This window comes from Balaenoptera physalus (assembly GCF_965194825.1).
Source record: "Balaenoptera physalus genome assembly, chromosome: 12".
In the NCBI taxonomy this organism is placed as follows: Eukaryota; Metazoa; Chordata; class Mammalia; order Artiodactyla; family Balaenopteridae; genus Balaenoptera; species Balaenoptera physalus.
This window is the reverse complement of record NC_138897.1, coordinates 61,623,010-61,643,921: the sequence shown is the minus strand read 5'-3', so window position 1 is coordinate 61,643,921 and position 20,912 is coordinate 61,623,010. Positions and strand designations below refer to the sequence as shown.

The 20,912-nt window shown below is 40.2% G+C and overlaps 1 protein-coding gene across 1 annotated transcript in view; it reads left to right on the top strand.

The window, feature by feature from the left end:
- The first annotated feature begins 6,283 nt into the window (after positions 1–6,283).
- The window catches only part of MYOM1 (myomesin 1), a 137,905-nt gene continuing 123,276 nt past the window's right edge, over positions 6,284–20,912 (top strand). Inside the window, exons 1-2 of the mRNA XM_082418586.1 lie at positions 6,284–6,446; positions 11,743–12,067. Coding sequence (XP_082274712.1) covers positions 11,766–12,067 — 302 coding nt within the window. The 5' untranslated portion in view covers positions 6,284–6,446; positions 11,743–11,765. The remainder of the gene's footprint in view (positions 6,447–11,742; positions 12,068–20,912) is intronic.

The following is a 20,912-nucleotide window of genomic DNA, read 5'->3' as shown; positions in this document are numbered from 1 at the left end:
GGTTAACCATATAAGGAAAAATAGATTTAAAAATTCAAGGTGACATTATTCATACTAGCCCCAAACTGGACACAATGCAAAGTTGATTCGTTGATGAACAGATAAGCAAAACATGGTGTGTCTTTTAATGAAGTACTTCTCAGCAGTAAAAAGAAGCAATCTGCTGAATCATGCAACAACATGGATGAATCTCAAAAACATCTTGCTAGGTTAAAAAAAAACAGACACAAAAGTCTACATATTATATGATTCCATTTGTATGAAATTTCTAGAAAAGGCTAAACTGTAGGGACAAATCAGGTCAGTGGTTGCCCCTCACAGCCTGTAGGTCCTGATGCAAGACGTTGACTGCATTGGCTTAATCTGGCCATTGCCCGGATACAGGCAAAATTAGAAATAGATCTAATTTTAGATCTAGATCTAGTTCATCTAGTTTAGATCGAGCTCATTTAATAACTAGATGAGATTTGGCTTCTGATAAGAGTCCTAGTCCCGGGCTTCCCTGGTGGCACAGTGGATAAGAATCTGCCTGCCATTGTAGGAGACACAGGTTTGATCCCTGGTCTGGGAAGATCCCACGTGCCGCGGAGCAACTAAGCCCGTGTGCCACAACTACTGAGCCTGTGCTCTAGAGCCCGTGAGCCACAACTACTGAGCCTGCGTGCCACAACTACTGAAGCCCACGTGCCTAGAGCCTGTGCTCCACAACAAGAGAAGCCACCACAATGAGAAGCCCCCGCGCACTGCAACGAAGAGTAGCCCCCGCTCTCCGCAACTAGAGAAAGCCCGCGCGCAGCAATGAAGACCCAACACAACCAAAAATAAATTAAAGAAAAAAAAAAGAGTCCTAGTCCCCTCCTCTAGCCCTTTTCAACGATCACCTCTCCCCTCTGTCTCCTTTCCCATCACTCTACTCATAATAAATCTGAGACTCTGGCCTGTCACGCAAAGACTTAACTGATTACATGCTGAAACATCTTTCTGGATAATTTCTAGTATAATAGGGATTTAAATTCATAAAATGACACTCTCAGGAGAGAGCATTTCAGACATGAGCTAGCAGGTAGAAGCAGAACTCTTGGAGTAAGGAGGATTTACTTTATTCCCCTCAAAATTGCTCCACATAGGATGTTGCTAATCAGCTTACACACCAGGCAAGAAAAAACAGCTGCTTTTTGGATTGATAGCACAGTTATTCAGGCTAGAAAACACCTTAGAGATTATCTGGTTGAACCCTTTATTTTATAGATGAGAAAATGGAGCTTCAGAGAGGGGAAATGATTTTTCAAAGTCACTCAATGAACAACAGGACTAGATGCCAAACGCCAATATATATATACACATATATATTTTTTAATTAGGCAACTCTGAGATAGGAAGGATACAATTAATTTACAACTTAAAAGAGCTCACCGAATAATCTGGCTGAGCTTTGCCTTCTGTTGAAAGCATTTGTATTGGAGAAATTTCTTAGAATTTAGAAATTCTTGACCACAGGGCCCGTGTCAGTCATTTTGCTTCCCTGTACGTAGCACGTGCTTTGCGTAATAGGTGAGCAATGAGTGATATATTAGATTTGCTCCTTTAGTTCCTATCTTTTAAAGGAGAAGGATTCTTTTGGTTTTGCTTTGTACATACAAAACAACCAGTCACATTCTTTCTTATGTGCTGTGTTCATCATTTCACCTATCACATTGTACCACAGTTATTCTTTTTTTTTTTTTAATTATTTGTTTGTCTGTTTTTATTTTTGGCTGTGTTGGGTCTTCATTGTGGTGTGTGGGCTTCTCATTGTCATGGCTTCTCTTGTTGCGGAGCACGGGCTCTAGGTGCATGGGCTTCAGTAGTTCTGGCACACGGGCTCAGTAGCTGTGGCTTGCGGGCTTAGTTGCTCTGCGGCATGTGGGATCTTCCCAGACCAGGGCTTGAACCCGTGTCGCCTGCATTGGCAGGCGGATTCTTAAACACTGTGCCACCAGGGAAGCCCTGTACCACAGTTATTCTTAAGTAATCTTTGTCTACCCAACTACACAGTGGCTACTTTGAGGACGTGAGTCACCACTTGACCCTAGGGCGTAACACAGGGCCTGACACATTAGTCGGTTTTCAATAAATGCTTTATGAATTAAACTGACTAAATACAGGTCTTTCTTTTTCTGTATTATTGATACATGGATTTTATTTGTTAACTAAACCCCCTAGCAACTTAAACTTTCTTGATTTCAGTTGGAATTTAGTTTTTGTTTGCTTTTGTTTACCTTATTTCTAAAGAATATATCTTTGTTTATTCCCTCGTATAGAAAAATGATTTGCTACTGTTTCCACTTCTACTGTAAAACAAAAATTATTAGGTGGCTAAATATAATTTATACATTTATTTTGGCTTTTAGGATACACTACAGTTAGTTAAGCTCATCATTTCACACTTATAAAAATATTAATACCCTTACAGTTAGTTTGAAGAGAAGATGTATCTACTTTAAAATTGCTTTCTTGGGCTTCCCTGGTGGTTGAGGATCTGCCTGCCAACGCAGGGGACGCGGGTTCGAGCCCTGGTCTGGGAAGATCCCACATGCCACGGAGCAACTCGGCCCGTGAGCCACAATTACTGAGCCTGCACGTCTGGAGCCTGTGCTCGGCAACGAGAGGCCGCGATAGTGAGAGGCCTATGCACCGCGATGGAGAGTGGCCCCCGCTTGCCACAACTAGAGAAAGCCCTCGCACAGAAACGAAGACCCAACACAGCCATACATACATACGTACATAAATAAAAAGAATGTAAGCAGACAAAAATAGCATTAAAAAAATAAAAAATTTTTAAAAAATTGCTTTCTTAAAAAACTAATTGTAGGGCTTCCCTGGTGGCGCAGTGGTTGAGAGTCTGCCTGCCAATGCAGGGCACACGGGTTCGAGCCCTGGTCTGGGAGGAGCCCACGTGCCGCGGAGCGGTTGGGCCCGTGGGCCATAACTGCTGAGCCTGCGCGTCTGGAGCCTGTGCTCCGCAACAGGAGAGGCCGCGATGGTGAGAGGCCCGCGCATCGCGATGAAGAGTGGCCCCCGCTTGCCGCAGCTGGAGGGGGCCCTCGCACAGAAACGAAGACCCACCACAGCCATAAATAAATAAATTAATTAATTAAAAAAAAAAAAACTAATTGTAATTCTGGAAGCAAATATTTTTGAAATTTCCAGACTTATATAGTTATACACTTTTTAAAAAGTATTTTGCATTAGATGGTTTTCTGGGAAATTTGAAATTAACAGTAGATTAGCATTTCATTAAGTTTTCAGAAAACTGACACATGTGTAAGGGCATCATGATTAAGTCAGATTAATTGATTATACATCTATAAGGCAATTTGATTAAATCACGATTATTGATTTGTCAAAGCCCAACTAAATTTTTCATCTTTAGTTTTATTATGCAGTACAACACAGTAGGTAGTTTATTATCTGAATATTTATATTTTGGATAAATATGTTGTTAGAAAAGGCTGAATCCAGATGATGCAACAGCAGAAAGATCACCTAGGAGACTTGGTTGCGTCTAGCTTATACTTCTTTTGCCAAATCTTATTGTACACTTGTTTGAAATAGACTATTTGGCTTTCACTGGGATCCTGAGCATCAATGAATGAATGATATTTTAGCTTTTCCACAAATGTGTGTGGACTTCTCTCATTTTGCATTCTTTATTTTTTTAAAGTTTTGTTTTTTGTTTTTTGTTTTTAAAGGAACTCCTTTATTTATTTATTTATTTATTCATTTTTGGCTGTGTTGGGTCTTCGTTTCTGTGCGAGGGCTCTCTCTAGTTGCGGCAAGTGGGGGCCACTCTTCATCGTGGTGTGCGGGCCTCTCACTATCGCGGCCTTTCTTGTTGCGGAGCACAGGCTCCAGACGCGCAGGCTCAGCAGTTGTGGCTCACGGGCCTAGCTGCTCCGTGGCATATGGGATCCTCCCAGGCCAGGGCTCGAACCCACGTCCCCTGCATTGGCAGGCAGACTCTCAACCACTGCGCCACCAGGGAAGCCCTCATTTTGCATTCTTAAAAGGGATCAAAGTTCAGTAATTATTTTAATGTGTTGATATTTGTAGCCAGTAAATGTTGACCTAATAGTTGTCTGTTACATGGGAAATATAACTAAGACTCTTCTTTGGTAAGAGTTCTTACTTCTAGTGGACATTATTGGCATATGGCACACTCTATCTATCTGACTATCTATGTATGTATGTATCTATCTGCACACACACACGCATACACACACACAGAGTTAAATGGTTATAAGGCAGTACAGGATGATATATAGGAGGCTGGGCTCTGTGTAGAACAGACCTAGGTTTGAATTTTCTGTCACATTCTAGTTGCGTGACTTTAAGAATATTAATCTCTCTAAATCTTAATTTCATAATCCATGAAATGTTTTTATGTGTGTATCATGGTCAAATAAAATACTGTAAAGTAGTTAGCATTATTAATACTTGTCATATAGCAAATGCTTATTAAATATTAGCTTGTATTATGATGATTTATATCTCTTATTTTTGCTTATTTTTCCTCTTTCTGTTTCAAGGAGATTTGAAGCAACTTACCATGCTCTCTAGAGAAATGACTCACTGGGAACTATTCCAATGGCTGGTGGATAAAACTTGGAAGAACCACTGCCATTCTGTATTGGATGTTTAGAGAACAAATGGATACTTGGGAACGTAAAGCTTGGAAAATTCTTCTATGGATTCCTGACAGCAAAAATGTACGTATGCACACTGACTAGAGGTGCATTTAGATAAACAAATGCTGGGTTGAATTTGGTCAGTACTAAGTGGAATACATTCTTTTACATACATTGATTGGGTAGCTCAAAAGCTGACCCTAAGTTATGAGTGGGGACCTATATTGCACTCGAAAGACCATTTGAAAATATCTAGTTTCTTATAGACAAAGTATCATTGGATGGAGGATAAGGCAATCCGTGACAAAAAGTGCATGGGCTTTGGAATCCAAATATCTCTGAATGAATTACATTTATGTCATTTCCTAGCTGTGTGCTCTTTGGTAAATGACTTCGCCTCTCGAAGCCTCAGTTTCCTCATCTATAGAAGGTAATGATACCTACTTTATAGGGCAATATGAGAATTAAATGAGATAATGTATATAAAGTGCCTATCAGAGTATCTGGCACTTGATAGGTTCTCAACAGTCTTAACTGGAGTTATCATCAAGGAAGGAATTATAAAGTAGGCTACGATATTGGGTCTGTTCAATATTTTGGTAGATACAAGTGGATCTGTATTTAGTTGATGTAATATCACATCAGGACATAACCTTCTCCGTACATATAATCTGAACAATGAGCTTTTAAATTATTACTTTCGGTAACAATAGTTGACATTTACTGAGTCTTCATTTGTGGCAATCACTAGGTTAAGTGCTTTCTCTGCATTATCACATTGATCTCCATAGCAGTCCCCTAATTTGGATGTTATTATCCCCATTTTATAGAGAAAGGAAATGAAACTTAAGGGGAAATACACTGCTTAGAGTTACCTGGCTATTAAATGCCATCGGTGGCCTAGAATCAAGGTCTGATCTGAGTCCAAAGTGCAGGCTCTTGCCACCAGGTTATACCACCTCTGAATTTGTGACATATTCTAAAAACAAAGAAAGAGAATCTCTTGTTAGATAGACTGACCCTACTCTGACTTTAGGAAAGATAAAACTTGTTGCTTCTTAAAGGCTTTAGTTAATGAATAGGGAATCAAAGATTCAAACTTGAAGCTATAACCTACTTTGTAAATTTTCCTGAAATGAGAGAAACGGTGATCGTCAAGCCAAAATTTCCACCACATGTGACCCATTTCTTACTTGCTTGTCTCTAGTTAGCCTCGTGTTCTTTTTTTCACTTTGTGTCTTTTAAATGTATTGTACATGGGTTATGAACAGCACATACAGAACTGTATCTTGGCATTAAAATTCCATGAAGTCCATTTTGGGAATCAGATTACTGCACCTATTTTTAGCTCTCAACACAAACCACTCTTTCCATTATGCTTTTAAATATCCTGTGATAAAATTATATTGAAAATAGCTCTTATAGCCAAATTAAAATCCTACATTTGGTTTAATCAGGCCAGAGCCATTGACTGGCATTAATGTAATTAATTACTGAGGCAGCTATCTGCCAGGGCCTCCTTCTTCCTCTCGGTTTAGGACTACCCTCCCCATTTGGTGCTATATTTATCTGCCCTCTTGGCCATAAAAGGCTGGCTGTGTGGCTCTGACATTCTACTGCCTGACCACATGCATTATTTTTGAACTGGCCCCAGGGTCCTGTCTTTAGCCCTGCCTCTTAACTTTTTCTTGGATTCAACCTACGTGGGTTTTTCATTCTCTCATCCAGCTCCACAGTCACGTCGGAACATTTCCACCACCATCACTCCTTTGGAAACTGGTAAGTGTGACCTTGAGGCAGAAGAATGCACTTGATATTTTATGTGCTCAACAGCACTGCAGTGTGTGTGGTTTCTTTCTATCTTCTGAGCTCAGCAGTTTTCTCAAAGAGATGTAAGAATAGCAGAGAAATAGGAAAGTGGCGCTCCGGGGAAGGAAAACAAGCGGCAGGGTGCCAGTTTGTGCTGGCACAGCTCTTCTCTCAGATCAGTGGATTCTTTTAAAATTAAGCTACTGTTCCTGGAAATATAAAAAGATAATAGCTGTCTCAGATAGAACTGTAAGCGTGAGTCAAGTACTCTTTCCAAGTTACAGTTCAGTGGTTTGGTTGAAACCTGGAATGGGTAAGGTAACAAGAAATCATGTGTTTTCTCTCCTCCATACGCCTACAATACTCCCTGATTACATATTAGATCAAAAGGAGTAAACTAGCTCGGAAGTCACTAGTTTCTAATTCAGTGATTTTGCTCTGACAGTGCCATGTGGATGAATGTAAGGGTACATTGGGTATTTCTAATCGGAAAACGGTTAAGCAATATTTCAGAGGCAACAAAGAGCGCCACATCATGATCCTAAAGTTAGTGTTTTCTGTAAAGAATTTTTATCAGCTTTCAGCCTCTAATGCCTGTACAAAAGTATCATGTCACAGTTACAACTATGCAGTTACTGTCTCTTCCTAAATTCCCAAATTATTTTCAGGAAAAAACACAGGTCTTAAAGGAATGGAAGACAACCAAACCATCTTTCCTCCCAATACACTCTGTCATGTGTTGGGGATAATCCTCACTTACTTGATGAAGAGAAGGTAGTTGTACCTTTGTTCCAGAGGTCAGAGCTATGACAACCAGCTGAGTTGACATAAGGCCAAAGCCCGTTTACTTGTAATATATTATCTCTGTGCTTGGACTATTAAGTATTATTAAAAATAAATATATTTGGGGAAAATAGAAATAAAGAGAATGGAAAATAGAATTGAGGCAAGACATTTAAAGATTTTATTTTGTGAAAATAACAACATTTCAAGTTATTTGGGTTCTGAATTTAGCTTATAACATAATACACAGGAAGGTCATTCATTATTATTTGGACATCATTCAAATAACATTTGCTGTGTTGCAGTGTAGTATGTATCATTACAGAAACTTACCAAACATCTTTATAAATGCCTGATCATATACTTCTATATTTATATATTCAACCCTTTTGTTTTATAAAAATGCATCTAATAATTATTCATTACACCTGATCATCATTCTGTGTATTTTAGAACAGAAAATAGCAATCTATTTAAGGGTTGAAGCAAAGTTGCTTGCTAGTAGCTATTTTTTTCCTCTTGGGAAATGCCATGTAGACTGATATCTTCCATGAGCCCTAACATAAACATTTCTGGAATGAAGTTTACTGGATTTTCTTCTCTAGGGAATACATGCTGACTGTTTAGTTTAAATAAAAAGATTAAAAAAATATGGTTCTGGAGAACCTAGGGGTAGGACAGAAATAAAGACGCAGACGTAGAGAATGGACTTGAGGACATGGGGAGGGGGAAGGGTAAGCTGGGACAAAGTGAGAGAGTGGCATGGACTTACGTATACACTACCAAATGTAAAATAGATAGCTAGTGGGAAGCAGCCGCATAGCACAGGGAGATCAGCTCGGTGCTTTGTGACCACCTAGAGGGGTGGGATAAGGAGGGTAGGAGGGAGACACAAGAGGGAGGAGATATGGGGATATATGTATATGTATAGCTGATTCACTTTGTTATAAAGCAGAAACTAACACACCATTGTAAAGCAATTATACTCCAATAAAGATGTTAAAAAAAAAGTAGATTTTTAAAAATAGTTTTTTTAAGAGGTGAAAATTTTTATTAGGTGTTGAAATAAAAACACAAAAAATTGAAAACTTCTCCACACTAGTCATTTAAAATCCATTGAAATATTATTCTCTACCTGTCCTTAAAATCACTCCTATCTTCTAAGCCAAGCATTTCTCAAACTTCAGTGTACATTGGAAACACTTTGAGAAATTGTGTAGAATTCAGTCTCCTGCTCCCCCTCTCACCAAAGATCCTCATTTATTAAGTCTGAAGTTTGGCCTGGAAATCTGCAGGACTAATGACAAGAAAACATAAAGTAATAATAAAAGGGAAACAGCTTTTCAGTTCATCGTAGAAACTGTTTTTATATTTATCTCATTGTTTTTAATGGAACTGAATTGAAGAGCAAGCTTGTCTTGTACTTTAAAAGGCTTTCTAAAAAGTAGATTTATTTTATTTATTTATTTATTTATTTATTTATTTATTTATTTATTTATTTATTTATGGCTGCATTGGGTCTTCGTTGCTGCGCGCGAGCTTTCTCTAGTTGCGTTGAGCAGAGGCTACTCTTTGTTGTGGTGCATGGACTTATTGCTGCGGCTTCTCTTGCTTCAGAGCACTGACTCTAGGCGTGCAGACTTCAGTAGTTGTGGCACGTGGGCTCAGTAGTTGCGTCTCACGGGCTCTAGAGCACAGGCTCAGTAGTTGTGGCTCATGGGCTTAGTTGCTGTGCGGCATGTGGGATCTTCCTGGACCAGGGATCGACCCCGTGTCCCCTGCATTGGCAGGCGGATTCTTAACCACTGCGCCACCAGGGAAGTCCTAAAATGTAGATTTAAACTTGACAGAAAATGTGGCAAGTTTAGAAGGATTCAGTCCTCATTTAGAATTTTTTAAAAAGATTTGAAAAATTGATTACAACTAATTTCACTTGTGAAAAATTTGACATGCACAAAAGCATTAAAAATGGAAGAGGGGGGCTTCCCTGGTGGCACAGTGGTTAAGAATCCACCTGCCAATGCAGGGGACACAGGTTTGAGCCCTGGTCCAGGAAGATCCCACATGCCGCACAGCAACTAAGCCTGTGTGCCACAAATACTGAGCCTGCGCTCTAGAGCCCGTGAGACGCAACTACTGAGCCCACGTGCCACAACTACTGAAGCCTGCACGCCTAGAGCCAGTGCTCTGCAGCAAGAGAAGCCGCCTCAATGAGAAGCCCACGCACCGCACCGAAGACCCAATGCAGCCAAAAATAAACAAATAAATAAATAAATTTTTTTAAAATGGAAGAGGGGACTTCCATAAAACCACTACTTCATCCAGGGTTGTCAATATGGCTGATATGCTTCTGTCAGTGGACAGATTATTCAAGATAATACAGTGTGAAGTCTCCCCTCTTTATGCTAAGCAAACCTATTTTTGACTTTCAGTAGGACTGTTAGGTCACGTTCACAATGCAAACTGCTACACTGATGACTGACTTTCTTGCTTCTTTATGTGGGAAGACTAGAAGCCTTCATGTTCTTAATGGAATTTTTCTGCCTTGACACTATACCTTTTTGAAGTATTTGTGAAATTCAAGAGAGCTTGTTATATGACAATATAAGCATCCTCCAGGGTTCAGTCCTAGGACTTTCATTCTCATCTATTTTTTTTTAGCATTGAATAGCATCTAAATGCTGGTGAGTCCCAAATGTAAGTCTCCATCCTGAACCTTTACCCTGTGTTCCAGAGTCACATATCCAACTTAATCTCTTAATTAAGTTTAAGATTAATCACTTAATCTCTCCACTCGGGTGTCTAGCAGGTATCTCAAATGTAGAATGTCTCAAACCAGTCTCCTGTTCTTCCATTCTGAACTGCTGTTTTGTTACACTCCTGGCTCATCTCAGTTAATAGCAGTTTTAGTCTTCCAATTACTCAGGCAAAATCCTTGGAGCCATCTCTCATTCCTCTCTTTCACACCCTAATCCAGAACTTTCAGTAAATGCTATTGGTTCTACCTGCAAAACATGCAGGGTCTGATCACTTCTTACACTTCCACTGCTACCACTATAATCTCTAGCCTGGACTATTGCAGTGGCCTTTATATTAATTTGCTAGGGCTGCCATAACGAAGTACCATAGACTGGATGGCTTAAACAACAGAAATTTATCTTCTCATGATTCTGGAGATTAGAAATCTGAGATCAAGGTGTCAGCTGGGCTGGTTTTTCTGAGGCCTCTCTCCTGGCTTGTAGATGGTCATCGTCTTGTGTCTTCACACAGTCTTCCCTCTGTATATGTACATATCTGTGTCCTAATTTCCTCTCCTTATAGGGATGCCAATCATGTTGTATTGGATTAGAACCTATCCTAATGACCTCAGTTTAACCTCACTTCTTCTGTAAAGATCTTATCTCCAAATACAGTCACATTCTGAAGTACTGAAGGTTAGGACGTCTATATATGAATTTTTGGGGGGATACAACTCATCCCATAACAGCCTTCTAATTGGTCTCCTGGCTTTCACTCTTGTCTCTCAACAGTCTATTCTCAGACTCAGCAAGAGTGATTCTCAGCTCAGAACCTTCCAATGACTCCTTAGCCCTTTCAGAATAGAATTCAAAGTCCTTACAGTCACCTATAGGACACTACACTATCTGCCCTCCCCACCCTCCACCTCTCTGACATCATCTTCTATACCTCTCCCTGCACCTCCCTCACTCCACGCAGCCTCACTGGCCTATTTGCCATGCCTGGAGTACAACAGGCAGGCTCACACCCCAGTGCCTTTGCAATGGTCTTCTAACCAGAACACTTCCCCCCAGATATTCTCATGCTCAGATGTCACTTTCATGCTCAGTCATCATCATCATCCCTGATGATGCTGTTTAAATTGCATCCCATCCCACCTTCTTGTTTTATTTTTCTCTATAGCATTTAACAAGTTCTAATATACTTTACACTTTATTTTCTCTATTTGTCTATCTCTTGCAATAGATTATAAGGTTGTATATAGGGTTATCAGAGCAGGGATTTTGTTTGTTTTGTTCATCTCTGTATTTCCTGTGCTGGAATAGTACCAGGCTCAAAATAGGTTCTCAGTAATTATTTGTTGAATGAAAACCACATTGGCTGGACGCAGACTCTCCATCATTACATATTCTCTCAGATGAAGCCCCAGTCAGAATGAAATGCCAAAAAATTAGAAATATATGCTATGAAAGGTCTAAGGAAAAAGCACAATAGGGAAACTTTGTAAAGATCTCCTAAGTATTTAAAAAAAGAAGGAGAAGACAGCACAATGATAGGAGGGGGTACATCTGGGCTATGAAGCAAGGAGTTTATTGAGTAACCAGCTAAACTAACCTTCACATCAGTTTCCACTTACTCTTTGGAACAGATAAAAGAGTATTAATTTTTACATGTTGGTTTAGATGAATTGTTCTGTTGGGTTTGTTCCTTAATAGTTCACCCCCAAACTGTTGTTTTCTTGTAGATTGCCTGGTTCCCTGGGGGCACATGATGTCTCTGCCTTTTTATCAGAAACTTCACGAGCACTATGATCGCAGCTACCGCAACAAAGACCTTCACACCACCATGAGCCAGTACCAGCAGGAGAAGAAAAGGTCAGCCATCTACACCCATGGCTCCACTGCCTACAGCAGCCGCTCCTCCGCTGCTCACCGCCAGAAGTCCGAGGCCTTCAGCCAGGTGTCCGCCGCGTCCTACCAGCAGCAGGCTTCCCGGGCCTCCGAGTCTGCCCTCTCATCTGCAGTCAGTCGGAAGACTGCCTCAGCCTACGACTATGGCTACTCCCACGGGTATGTCCAAAGCAGCCTTACAAATTTAGGGCAAAGCCACATTCTCTGAATAACTCCCCCATGTCACATTTTCTTATCTTCTTACTGGCAGCCCTACCTTTAAACCAGGTATGGAGCAAGGCCGTGTTTTGGGAGGCCTGGGACTTATGTCTACGATTTCCCTTTACCTTCCTTCTCTGAGTTTCACAAAAAGCTTCACAGCCACCCTGGGGTGTCTTGCTTGAATTGCCAACTGCAATATTGCTAGAAGCAGAGAAGTTTTGCCACAAGTTGTATTCAATATTCAGCAGCAGCAGAGCTGGGAAACCTCATTTCAATACTCACAGCAGGTTTCCTGGTCCTGAGAACATTTCAACTTAGACGAGAATAGAATTTTTTTTTTTTAAAGAAATGCTCATGCAGAGTCTTAACTTCGTATTTTATTTATTTATTTTTAATTTATTTTATTTATTTATTTTTGGCTGTGTTGGGTCTTTGTTGCTGCGCACAGGCTTTCTCTAGCTGCAGCAAGCAGGGGCTACTCTTCGTTGTGGTGCACAGGCTTCTCACTGTGGTGGCTTCTCTTGTTGCAGAGCACGGGCTCTAGGTGCGCAGGCTTCAGTAGCTGTGGCTCACGGGCTTAGTTGCTCCGCGGCATGTGGGATCCTCCCTGACCAGGGATCAAACCCGTGTCCCCTGCATTGGCAGGCAGATTCTTAACCACTGCGACACCAGGGAAGTCGTAGATGAGAATAGAATTTGAAATTCACAGACGACAGGATCCCAAACTACAGCAGAGATGGGTTCTATTCTTTCAATATATGAAAGCCAAGGTTAAAATTCCGAGCTATTATTCAAGCAGCAAATATTTTCTTTAGCCAGGGCATTTTATAAAAACATGGCCCTATCTCAGTCAGCCTAAGAATACCAGGAGCAAACTGGTACTCTGACAAAATTAGATTTAACCCATTGCAATGAGGGAGACCACACACCAGAGGAAAAGAGAGTTTCAGTAGGATTCTAGGAAGAGTGGAATTAAGATGCAGTTCTGGTCTGAAAAATGAATCCAGTGTCCTGCTGCTTTGGAAACAAGTCAAGTTGAGATAAATGAGGACTGTTGTATCTAGAAACCCCTTATGTGGAGCTCAGCACCTGGGCTGGGAACTGAGGCTGCTTCTCTGTGTCAACAGCAACTCCTCCACGCAAGAAAGCAATATCTCATTCTTCCTGATAAAATTTCAAACAGCAAGCCTACTGATAATGTTTGATATTAGAGAAGAAAGTTTCTCGGTGAGCCTGTAGTCACTCAAAGGAGGAGGTTATCACAACCCTCTACTGCAGCAGTGTCCCCAGGAGACACATTTCCTGTGAACCTTGAGCTTGGTTTCTCTCTGTTTGTTGTTGCAACCTGATAAATGCTGGGCAGATAATTTCTCAGTCCAAGCCAATTTTTATTTTCTCCATATCCAGAGCAAAATGTGTCATGGGGATTAAAACACACTTGCAAGATTCATGTGATTTTATTAAACATCTGTCTATAGTCCACAGAAAGAATTGCTGAACTTCAAAACATAAAAATTCCTGGGCTATGTGATCAGTAATCACCTGCTGCCTCAAATCTCCTCCATCTGGCATAGGTTGCATTATTTGTTATAAACAGATATAATTTTGTCTTACAAAATTTAAGTCCACAAAATATCTGTTAGGGCAACTGGAGAAGGTGTTTATTTCTGGGAATTAAAAAAGTTACTGAGGAAATAATATGGTGGCTTGTATGTAAGGACAGTTTCTGAAGGCAGAAACGCCTGAATCCCTGTGGGTTTAAGCAGTACCTGATCCACGGCTGTGATTCCTGGGCACTGACATCGACCTCCTGGGAGCTTCTGCATGTTCAGTACCAGAGTCTCTGGAGTTTACCTGGAATGTGTGATGGCAACGTTCTGAAATTCCATTTAAAATGGAACAGGATCGTTTTACAATCTCACTTTCATGGGTCATGTGTGCCAGGGGATATTCATAAGGACCTCAAATTAGCTGCAAATATGGAAATATTGTCAGTGAGGAGGTGAATTCATTTCTTTTAGCTCTTGTTTCAAATACCTGCCTTCCAAAGGAAATAGGAATGAGCACCATGCTATGTGACAGTATCACTGTGTTCTCCTGAAGAATGTCCCATACATATGTTTAAGAACCTCATTTAGGAAAGCAGCTGTCCTGTAATAGAGAAGATTATGTTTTAAATATCCATTTTCCTGGTCTGTCTGTGCCAAGTCTATAGAAAATGTAGAAAATGGGTATTTTTATTACCATACAGTTGTTAAGGTAACTCCTTGTGTACTTATTTCATTCCCTCAATGCTGTAGAGGCTACAGAGTTTTATGAATCTGTAATTCAAAGAGTTTTACTTCTTAAACTCTATTGCTAAATTTTGTTAAAATTATTTTAATTTTATACAAATTCTTTTTTTAACCACAGATGCAATATTCATATTTATTTACAATCTGATAAATTATATCTAATATTAGTAATTGAAATTTTGAGCATCTTTATATTTTATCCAGAAAACATTTGCTCTATATTATCTTTGGAAGACTTAGCCATTTTAACTATAAAGAGCCTCAGATAATAAACTTTGTGTAGGAAGTAGAACTGTAATTATTTTTCTATACTCGACCTCACATCTTCCTTCTTGCTCTATAAGTACTTATGTAGGTAAGTAGGTATTTATTAATGGCTTGCTATGTTTGAGCAACTCCACTTAGTAGAAATGTAGACCTAGAAACAAGAAAGGGAAGAAGATGTCAATATTTTTTCCTTTGTGTAATGCAATATAAAAGAAAAGAAAGCTAACCTAATCCCAGGGGTATTTTAGTTTTTCTTTTTTTAGACCTAGAGCTAACAGGAGCAGATAATATTCTTTGAACATTTCAAAATCTTCATAATTCCTTCAGGTTGTATTTTAGCTTTTTCAAAGTGGATCAACTTTTCCCTGCTAAATGAAGTCTCTCTCTTTGGTTGCGAAGAGTGTTGTTAATTAAAACTCGTGTGGGGTTGGAAATGCAATTCTGTGGAGTGTATATGAACACTAGGCTTGATCTATTTTTAGCCTCTGCTTTGTAGTTAGATGTCCAGTGGTAAAGTGGAAACTATGGAGATTTATATGTGCTCAGGGCTTGGCTGACCTCAGTTAAGACTTAAGAACAATGGCTTGTTCAGAGTCAGTGTGGTTTTAGCTCAGATTGGTTTACCAATTGCATTCTTAGCCAAGGGTTATAAAATAAATTCTGGAAGGCTTATTCTAAATGCTTTTGTTCTTAGTCACAGTGAGAAAAAAAAAACTAAATTAAAGAAAGTAATTCAGGAAAACAAAATGATACAAGACTATTGTTTTATGTTAGTAATTCACAAATACTATTAGAGATTAAAGGAGAAATGGTACTCATGACCACTTTGCAACCATTAGGCAAGGGTTTTTAGCCTCTGTCCATGAATAGTTTCAACAGAGTTTTGGATGATCTCAAATTATATGCAAAATTAAGCACAGATGAAATTTTTTTTTTTTGCTGAGAAGGGCCCTAGCTTTTATCAGATTCTCAGAGAACTCTGTGGTTCAACAAAGGTCACAACCACTGCACTAAAAAGTCTACATATAAATATCAGACAGCCCAGTGTGTGACCTGAAGATCCCTTTCTAAGGAATTAGGATGAAATAAGGAAGATGTTTACAGGGAATGTGGTATATGGAAATCAGGGTGCCATCCTTTCTTTTGAGTAAGATGGAAGTAAAAAAGAAATATTTTGTTATGCTTGATAAGTAGAAATGAATAACTTCCAGAAACCAGAGAACAACACAGCACAGTTCTTGGGTGATGGGCCCCTCAACCCTCTGTGGTAATGGTAGGCATCAGATTGTCTGATTCTAAACAGATTAAAATCCAGCCCATATGATGCTGTTCAGCATAGCATTCTCTATACCACTTTACAGTAACTCTGAGAAGTAGAAATTATTATCCTCATTTTTAAAATGAGAGAATTGGAGGGACTTCCCTGGTGGTGCAGTGGTTAAGAATCTCTGCCTGCCAATGCAGGGGACACGGGTTTGAGCCCTGGTCTGGGAAGATCCCACATGCTGCGGAACAACTAAGCCCGTGCGCCACAACTACTGAGACTGTGCTCTAGAGCTCATGAGCCACAACCACTGAGCCCGTGAGCCACAACTACTGAAGCCCACGCGCCTAGAGCCCGTGCTCCTCAACAAGAGAAGCCACCACAATGACAAGCCCATGTACCTCAACGAAGAGTAGCCCCTGCTCGCCGCAACTAGAGAAAGCCCATGCGCAGCAACAAAGACCCAACGCAGCCAAGTAAATAAATAAATAAATAAACAAATTTTTTAAATAGCACAAAAAAATGTACAAAGAATAAGAAAATATTTTTTTTTAAATGAGAGAATTGGAGACCAAAGAGATTAAATGACTTTTCTTCCTTACACTAACAAATAGTGGAATAGTGACTTGAGCACCCCAACCTACCCCAAGTCCCCCACCCTTTCTACAAGTTCCCAGTAACTCCCCTTGACTACATGGCTACCATATTTTTCTTGAAGCATCAATGTGTAGTTTTGCATTATGCTTTCTTTTCTTTCCCCTGCTTCTCCTGGAGAAACCAAGATTTAGAGCAGGGAACAATAGGTAGAAACAATAGCTAGAAAATCCCAGGGGCATTATGAATGCCAAACCTGGAACCTTACACACTCTTTAACTGTCACTTAGAATCAGACCTGGAGACTCACAAGGGCTCTGGAAGACAACAGTTTGGGAATAAGAAAACTGAAACATGAGTGACTTGCCCTGGGCACTGTGCCTAACCTTAAATTGTGCCCCTCACCTACACTCACGTCACATTGTCACATTGATTGACCCTTTGTTGTTACCCAGATCATAACCTCTTTTGAAACTTCTAGACTTTGCAGAGAACTAATGTGCTAATGTTCAAACCAGTTGTAATTCTCACAGAAGATACCAATGCTAAAAACAGAGACCACAAAACACAAACCCCTGTCTTTTATTGATGGATCTGATTACAGCAGGGACTGAGGGGGACCTGAAGACTTGCTCCCTTTCCCAACCCAGTGTGGTTTCAAACGATGCTACCAAAGAAGTCTGCTGCCTTGTGGACATTTGTGTGTCTTGACCTCAGCTATGGGTATCGGATTAGTGTCCATTTTCTATATCTCCATTTCTAGATGTTCTAACGTAATGGCAAGTGGATAGTCTTTGGGGTCAAATAAGCCTGTACTTACATGCAATTACACTTGCGACTTTGGATATGCCTGTAAACTCTCAGTTTCTTCATCTGTAAAATGAGGAAAATGATTGTTCTTCATGTTGGCAGCCCTAAAAGAGATAATCATGTAAGGTGTGTAGTATAATAGCGGGCACATAGGGACCGTTTAGTGAGGTTTAGGTATTGTTCATTCATTCAGTAAATATTTACTGAGTGCCTCCTGTGTGCTAAGCACTGCTCTAGGTACTTGGGATAAATTACTGAATAAATCTGACAAAGATTCCTGCCCTCTTGGAGCATATATTTTAGCATGGAGAGATAGGTCATAAACAATAAATATAATAAAAAGGACACTGAATTTAAATCATGCTAAAAGGTAATAAATGTTATGGAAGCAATAAAAAATAGAATAGGGTAAGAAGGATTAAGATATAGCCTCTTCTCTAAAGAAAGATTTAACTATTATATATAAGGAAAAGGCACCATAAGTTTCTGGGTAGCAAATACAGCATTCTGGGATTTGTCTTCCAGAATTTAAGTACTAAGAAAGTGATGAGTCATATTACTTCCTATATGACAGGAGAAGATCAGGGGAAACATCTAATGAAAGCAGAAAGCCAGTTATTCTTTTTATTCCGCCCAGAAATGGACAGGTTTATTGCCAGTTCCTTCTTTAAAAGGCAATTGAGTTGTGTTCTGAATCCCCAAAATAAACCCTGCGTCCAAAGAGAGTAGGCTTCACCACGCATCAATCTCCGACTCTCATTGCTGTAAACCTGCAACTTGTTTGTGGAGAGAGAACTAGGAGTATCATTCCTGGTAATACCAGTTTCATACAATTGGCAATTTGTAGATCCATAGAATTGTGGAATGGCAGGAAGAGACCACAAGCTCATCTAATTCAAGCCCCTCCTTCCACAGATAACATACCCTGAGGCCCAGAAAGACGTGATTCATTCTCTGCTTCATTTGCTTTGTTTCTACATTGAAAATACTATTCATCAGGCTCTTTTGCAGGTTAAATTCAAGTTTAGATGCTACGAGATACCCCCAGAATAACATTAATCTTCCATAGGCAGGTGAATCAGGCTGTGAGAAGGAAGACATGTCCCCTCATAGAGTGGGAATTGAATGAGTAGCCAAAGGTGGAGGAAGGGCCATGCAGTTACCTCCCATCGCTCAGAGGTAACATGTTAACTCTGTCCACTGCTGGCCGAGCCGTGAGTGTAACTGAGCTTCCCCACAGAGCTCTCTCAGCTGTGGGAGCCCAAGGAGCCCTTGCTGCAGGCTTGACCTTTTCCACAGCAGCCTTTCTAGTTGAAACAGGAGATAGCAGGAGCACCTCAAATGAGGAAGGTAACCTTCATGCAAAGTCTAGTCAACCCTAGCGACCATCCTCAGAGTGGGGTGGAATGTGGGTTTCTGGGCTGCCTTGTAAATAAGTTAATAAGGCTAACTTTTACCAACCCTGGACAATTTTCAGTCCACAGACCTAGACTCTATAAGGCATCTCCTGATATTACGGTCAAGTGTCCTGCATAATATATCTAGGAAATATGGAGTGGACTCTTTCACTTCTGCTTAAAAATAGGCCTACTCACTCAGTCGGGTTAAAGTAATTTCTAAAATAGCCAGGAATGGATAGAAACTGAAGGGTGTATGTGATAACCATAAAGATTTGTCTCTCAGTGTTTTACCCACTAGCCTTTTCTAGAGCATGACTGTTCTAACATTCATGTTGAGAAGTGGTTCAGACCCCCCCTGGTATTTGTTTTTAGACATGTCTATCTATACATTAGCTGTGGCAAATTACTAAAAAGGAGAGTAAAATGTTACTTGTCAGCGGAAATTTAAATAATGGAAACAATAAGGCAATAAATAGAAGAAAAAATTGTGGTTATATTACTATTTAAGTAACTAAAATTTTTTAAAAACTAAAACTGAGATATTTTGGCTTCCCTGGTGGCACAGTGGTTAAGAATCCTCCTGCCAATGCAGGGGACACAGGTTCAAGCCCTGGTCTAGGAAGATCCCACATGCCACAGAGCAACTAAGCCCGTGTGCCACAACTCCTGAGCCTGCGCTCTAGAGCCCACAAGCCACAACTACTGAAGCCCGCGTGCCTAGAGTCCGTGCTCTGCGACAAGAGAAGCCACCACAGTGAGAAGCCTGCACGCTGTAATGAAGAGAAACCCCCGCTCTCCGTAACTAGAGAAAGCCCGAGCGCAGCAACGAAGACCCAAAAAAGCCAAAAATAAATAAATAAAATAAATAAATTAAAAATAAATAAATGGGCTTCCCTGGTGGCGCAGTGGCTGAGAATCTGCCTGCCAATGCAGGGGACACGGGTTCAAGCCCTGGTCTGGGAAGATCCCACATGCCACGGAGCAACTAGGCCCGTGAGCCGCAATTACTGAGCCTGCGCGACTGGAGCCTGTGCTCCGCAACAAGAGAGGCCGCGATAATGAGAGGCCCGCGCACCGTGATGAAGAGTGGCCCCCACTTGCCGCAACTAGAGAAAGCCCTCGCACAGAAACGAAGACCCAACACAGCCATAAATAAATAAATAAAATAAACCCAAAGTTAAAAAAAAAAAATAAGCTGAAATATTTAAAAATAAATAAATAAATAAATAAAAATAAAAGTAAAAATGAGATATTTTTATGCTGAGAGACTGAAATAGAGAGGAAAACAGGATAACTATAAGGTAAATAATGCAAAGACAGAAAGAAAGGCCAAGGGACTGTTATTTATTATGATACTGCATGTCAGTAAATTTCAAGGATGATGTTGATCAAACTAAATTCGTGCTTGTATCTTATAAGAGACCTTTTCTGGAAAGTATATTAGTGAAAAAAGGACTCAAAGCCTCCTGCTTATCCACTAACTTTGATGTTCTCCTGAAAGTTCCTTAAGAGTTTAGATTGGGAAACAGGAGAATCAAAAGGTCAGTAGAAAGTGTTGAGGCTGACATGATACCCATACCAAAGGAGGAATGTAGGACGAAGCTGCTGTATATCAAAAGTAGACCCAAAACAACCTTTCACAAAACCCAGGGAAAGTACAGTCTTTCAAGTTTTGCAACAGGGAAAAATGCAGCTGATAGAAAGATAGAAATGAGAAAAGAGACTGCAAACTCCAAGTGCTTGTTCCTGACCCTCCAGGGGGTTCTGAAGATGAAAGAGATGGACCCTCTGATCCCAGAAGCCCTGAGGAGGAGGGGCTGACCAAATGACCAAAGACAGCCAAGAAGGACAGTTTACTAGAAGCTGACCCATAGTTCAGTAAAACCACCACCTTTTCCTCCCTTCTGGGAAACAGCTGAGCATTTTGTTTATACGCAGCAGTGCTAGATTGTAAATATATATGAAGAAGCGGTTTTAAAGGAAAATTGTTAGAATAATAAAAATGAGTTCAGCTCCTTTGTGGCGACTCAGTAAAGTCTAATGGCAACACATAGATAAGTCAGCAATGAAAATGGAACTTCTATTTTCAAGCTTTTGCACATATCTCTGTGTCATCCTGGGATGACCTACCCATCTTTTAATGTCCAGCTCTTCCACAAAGGATTCCCTGATAA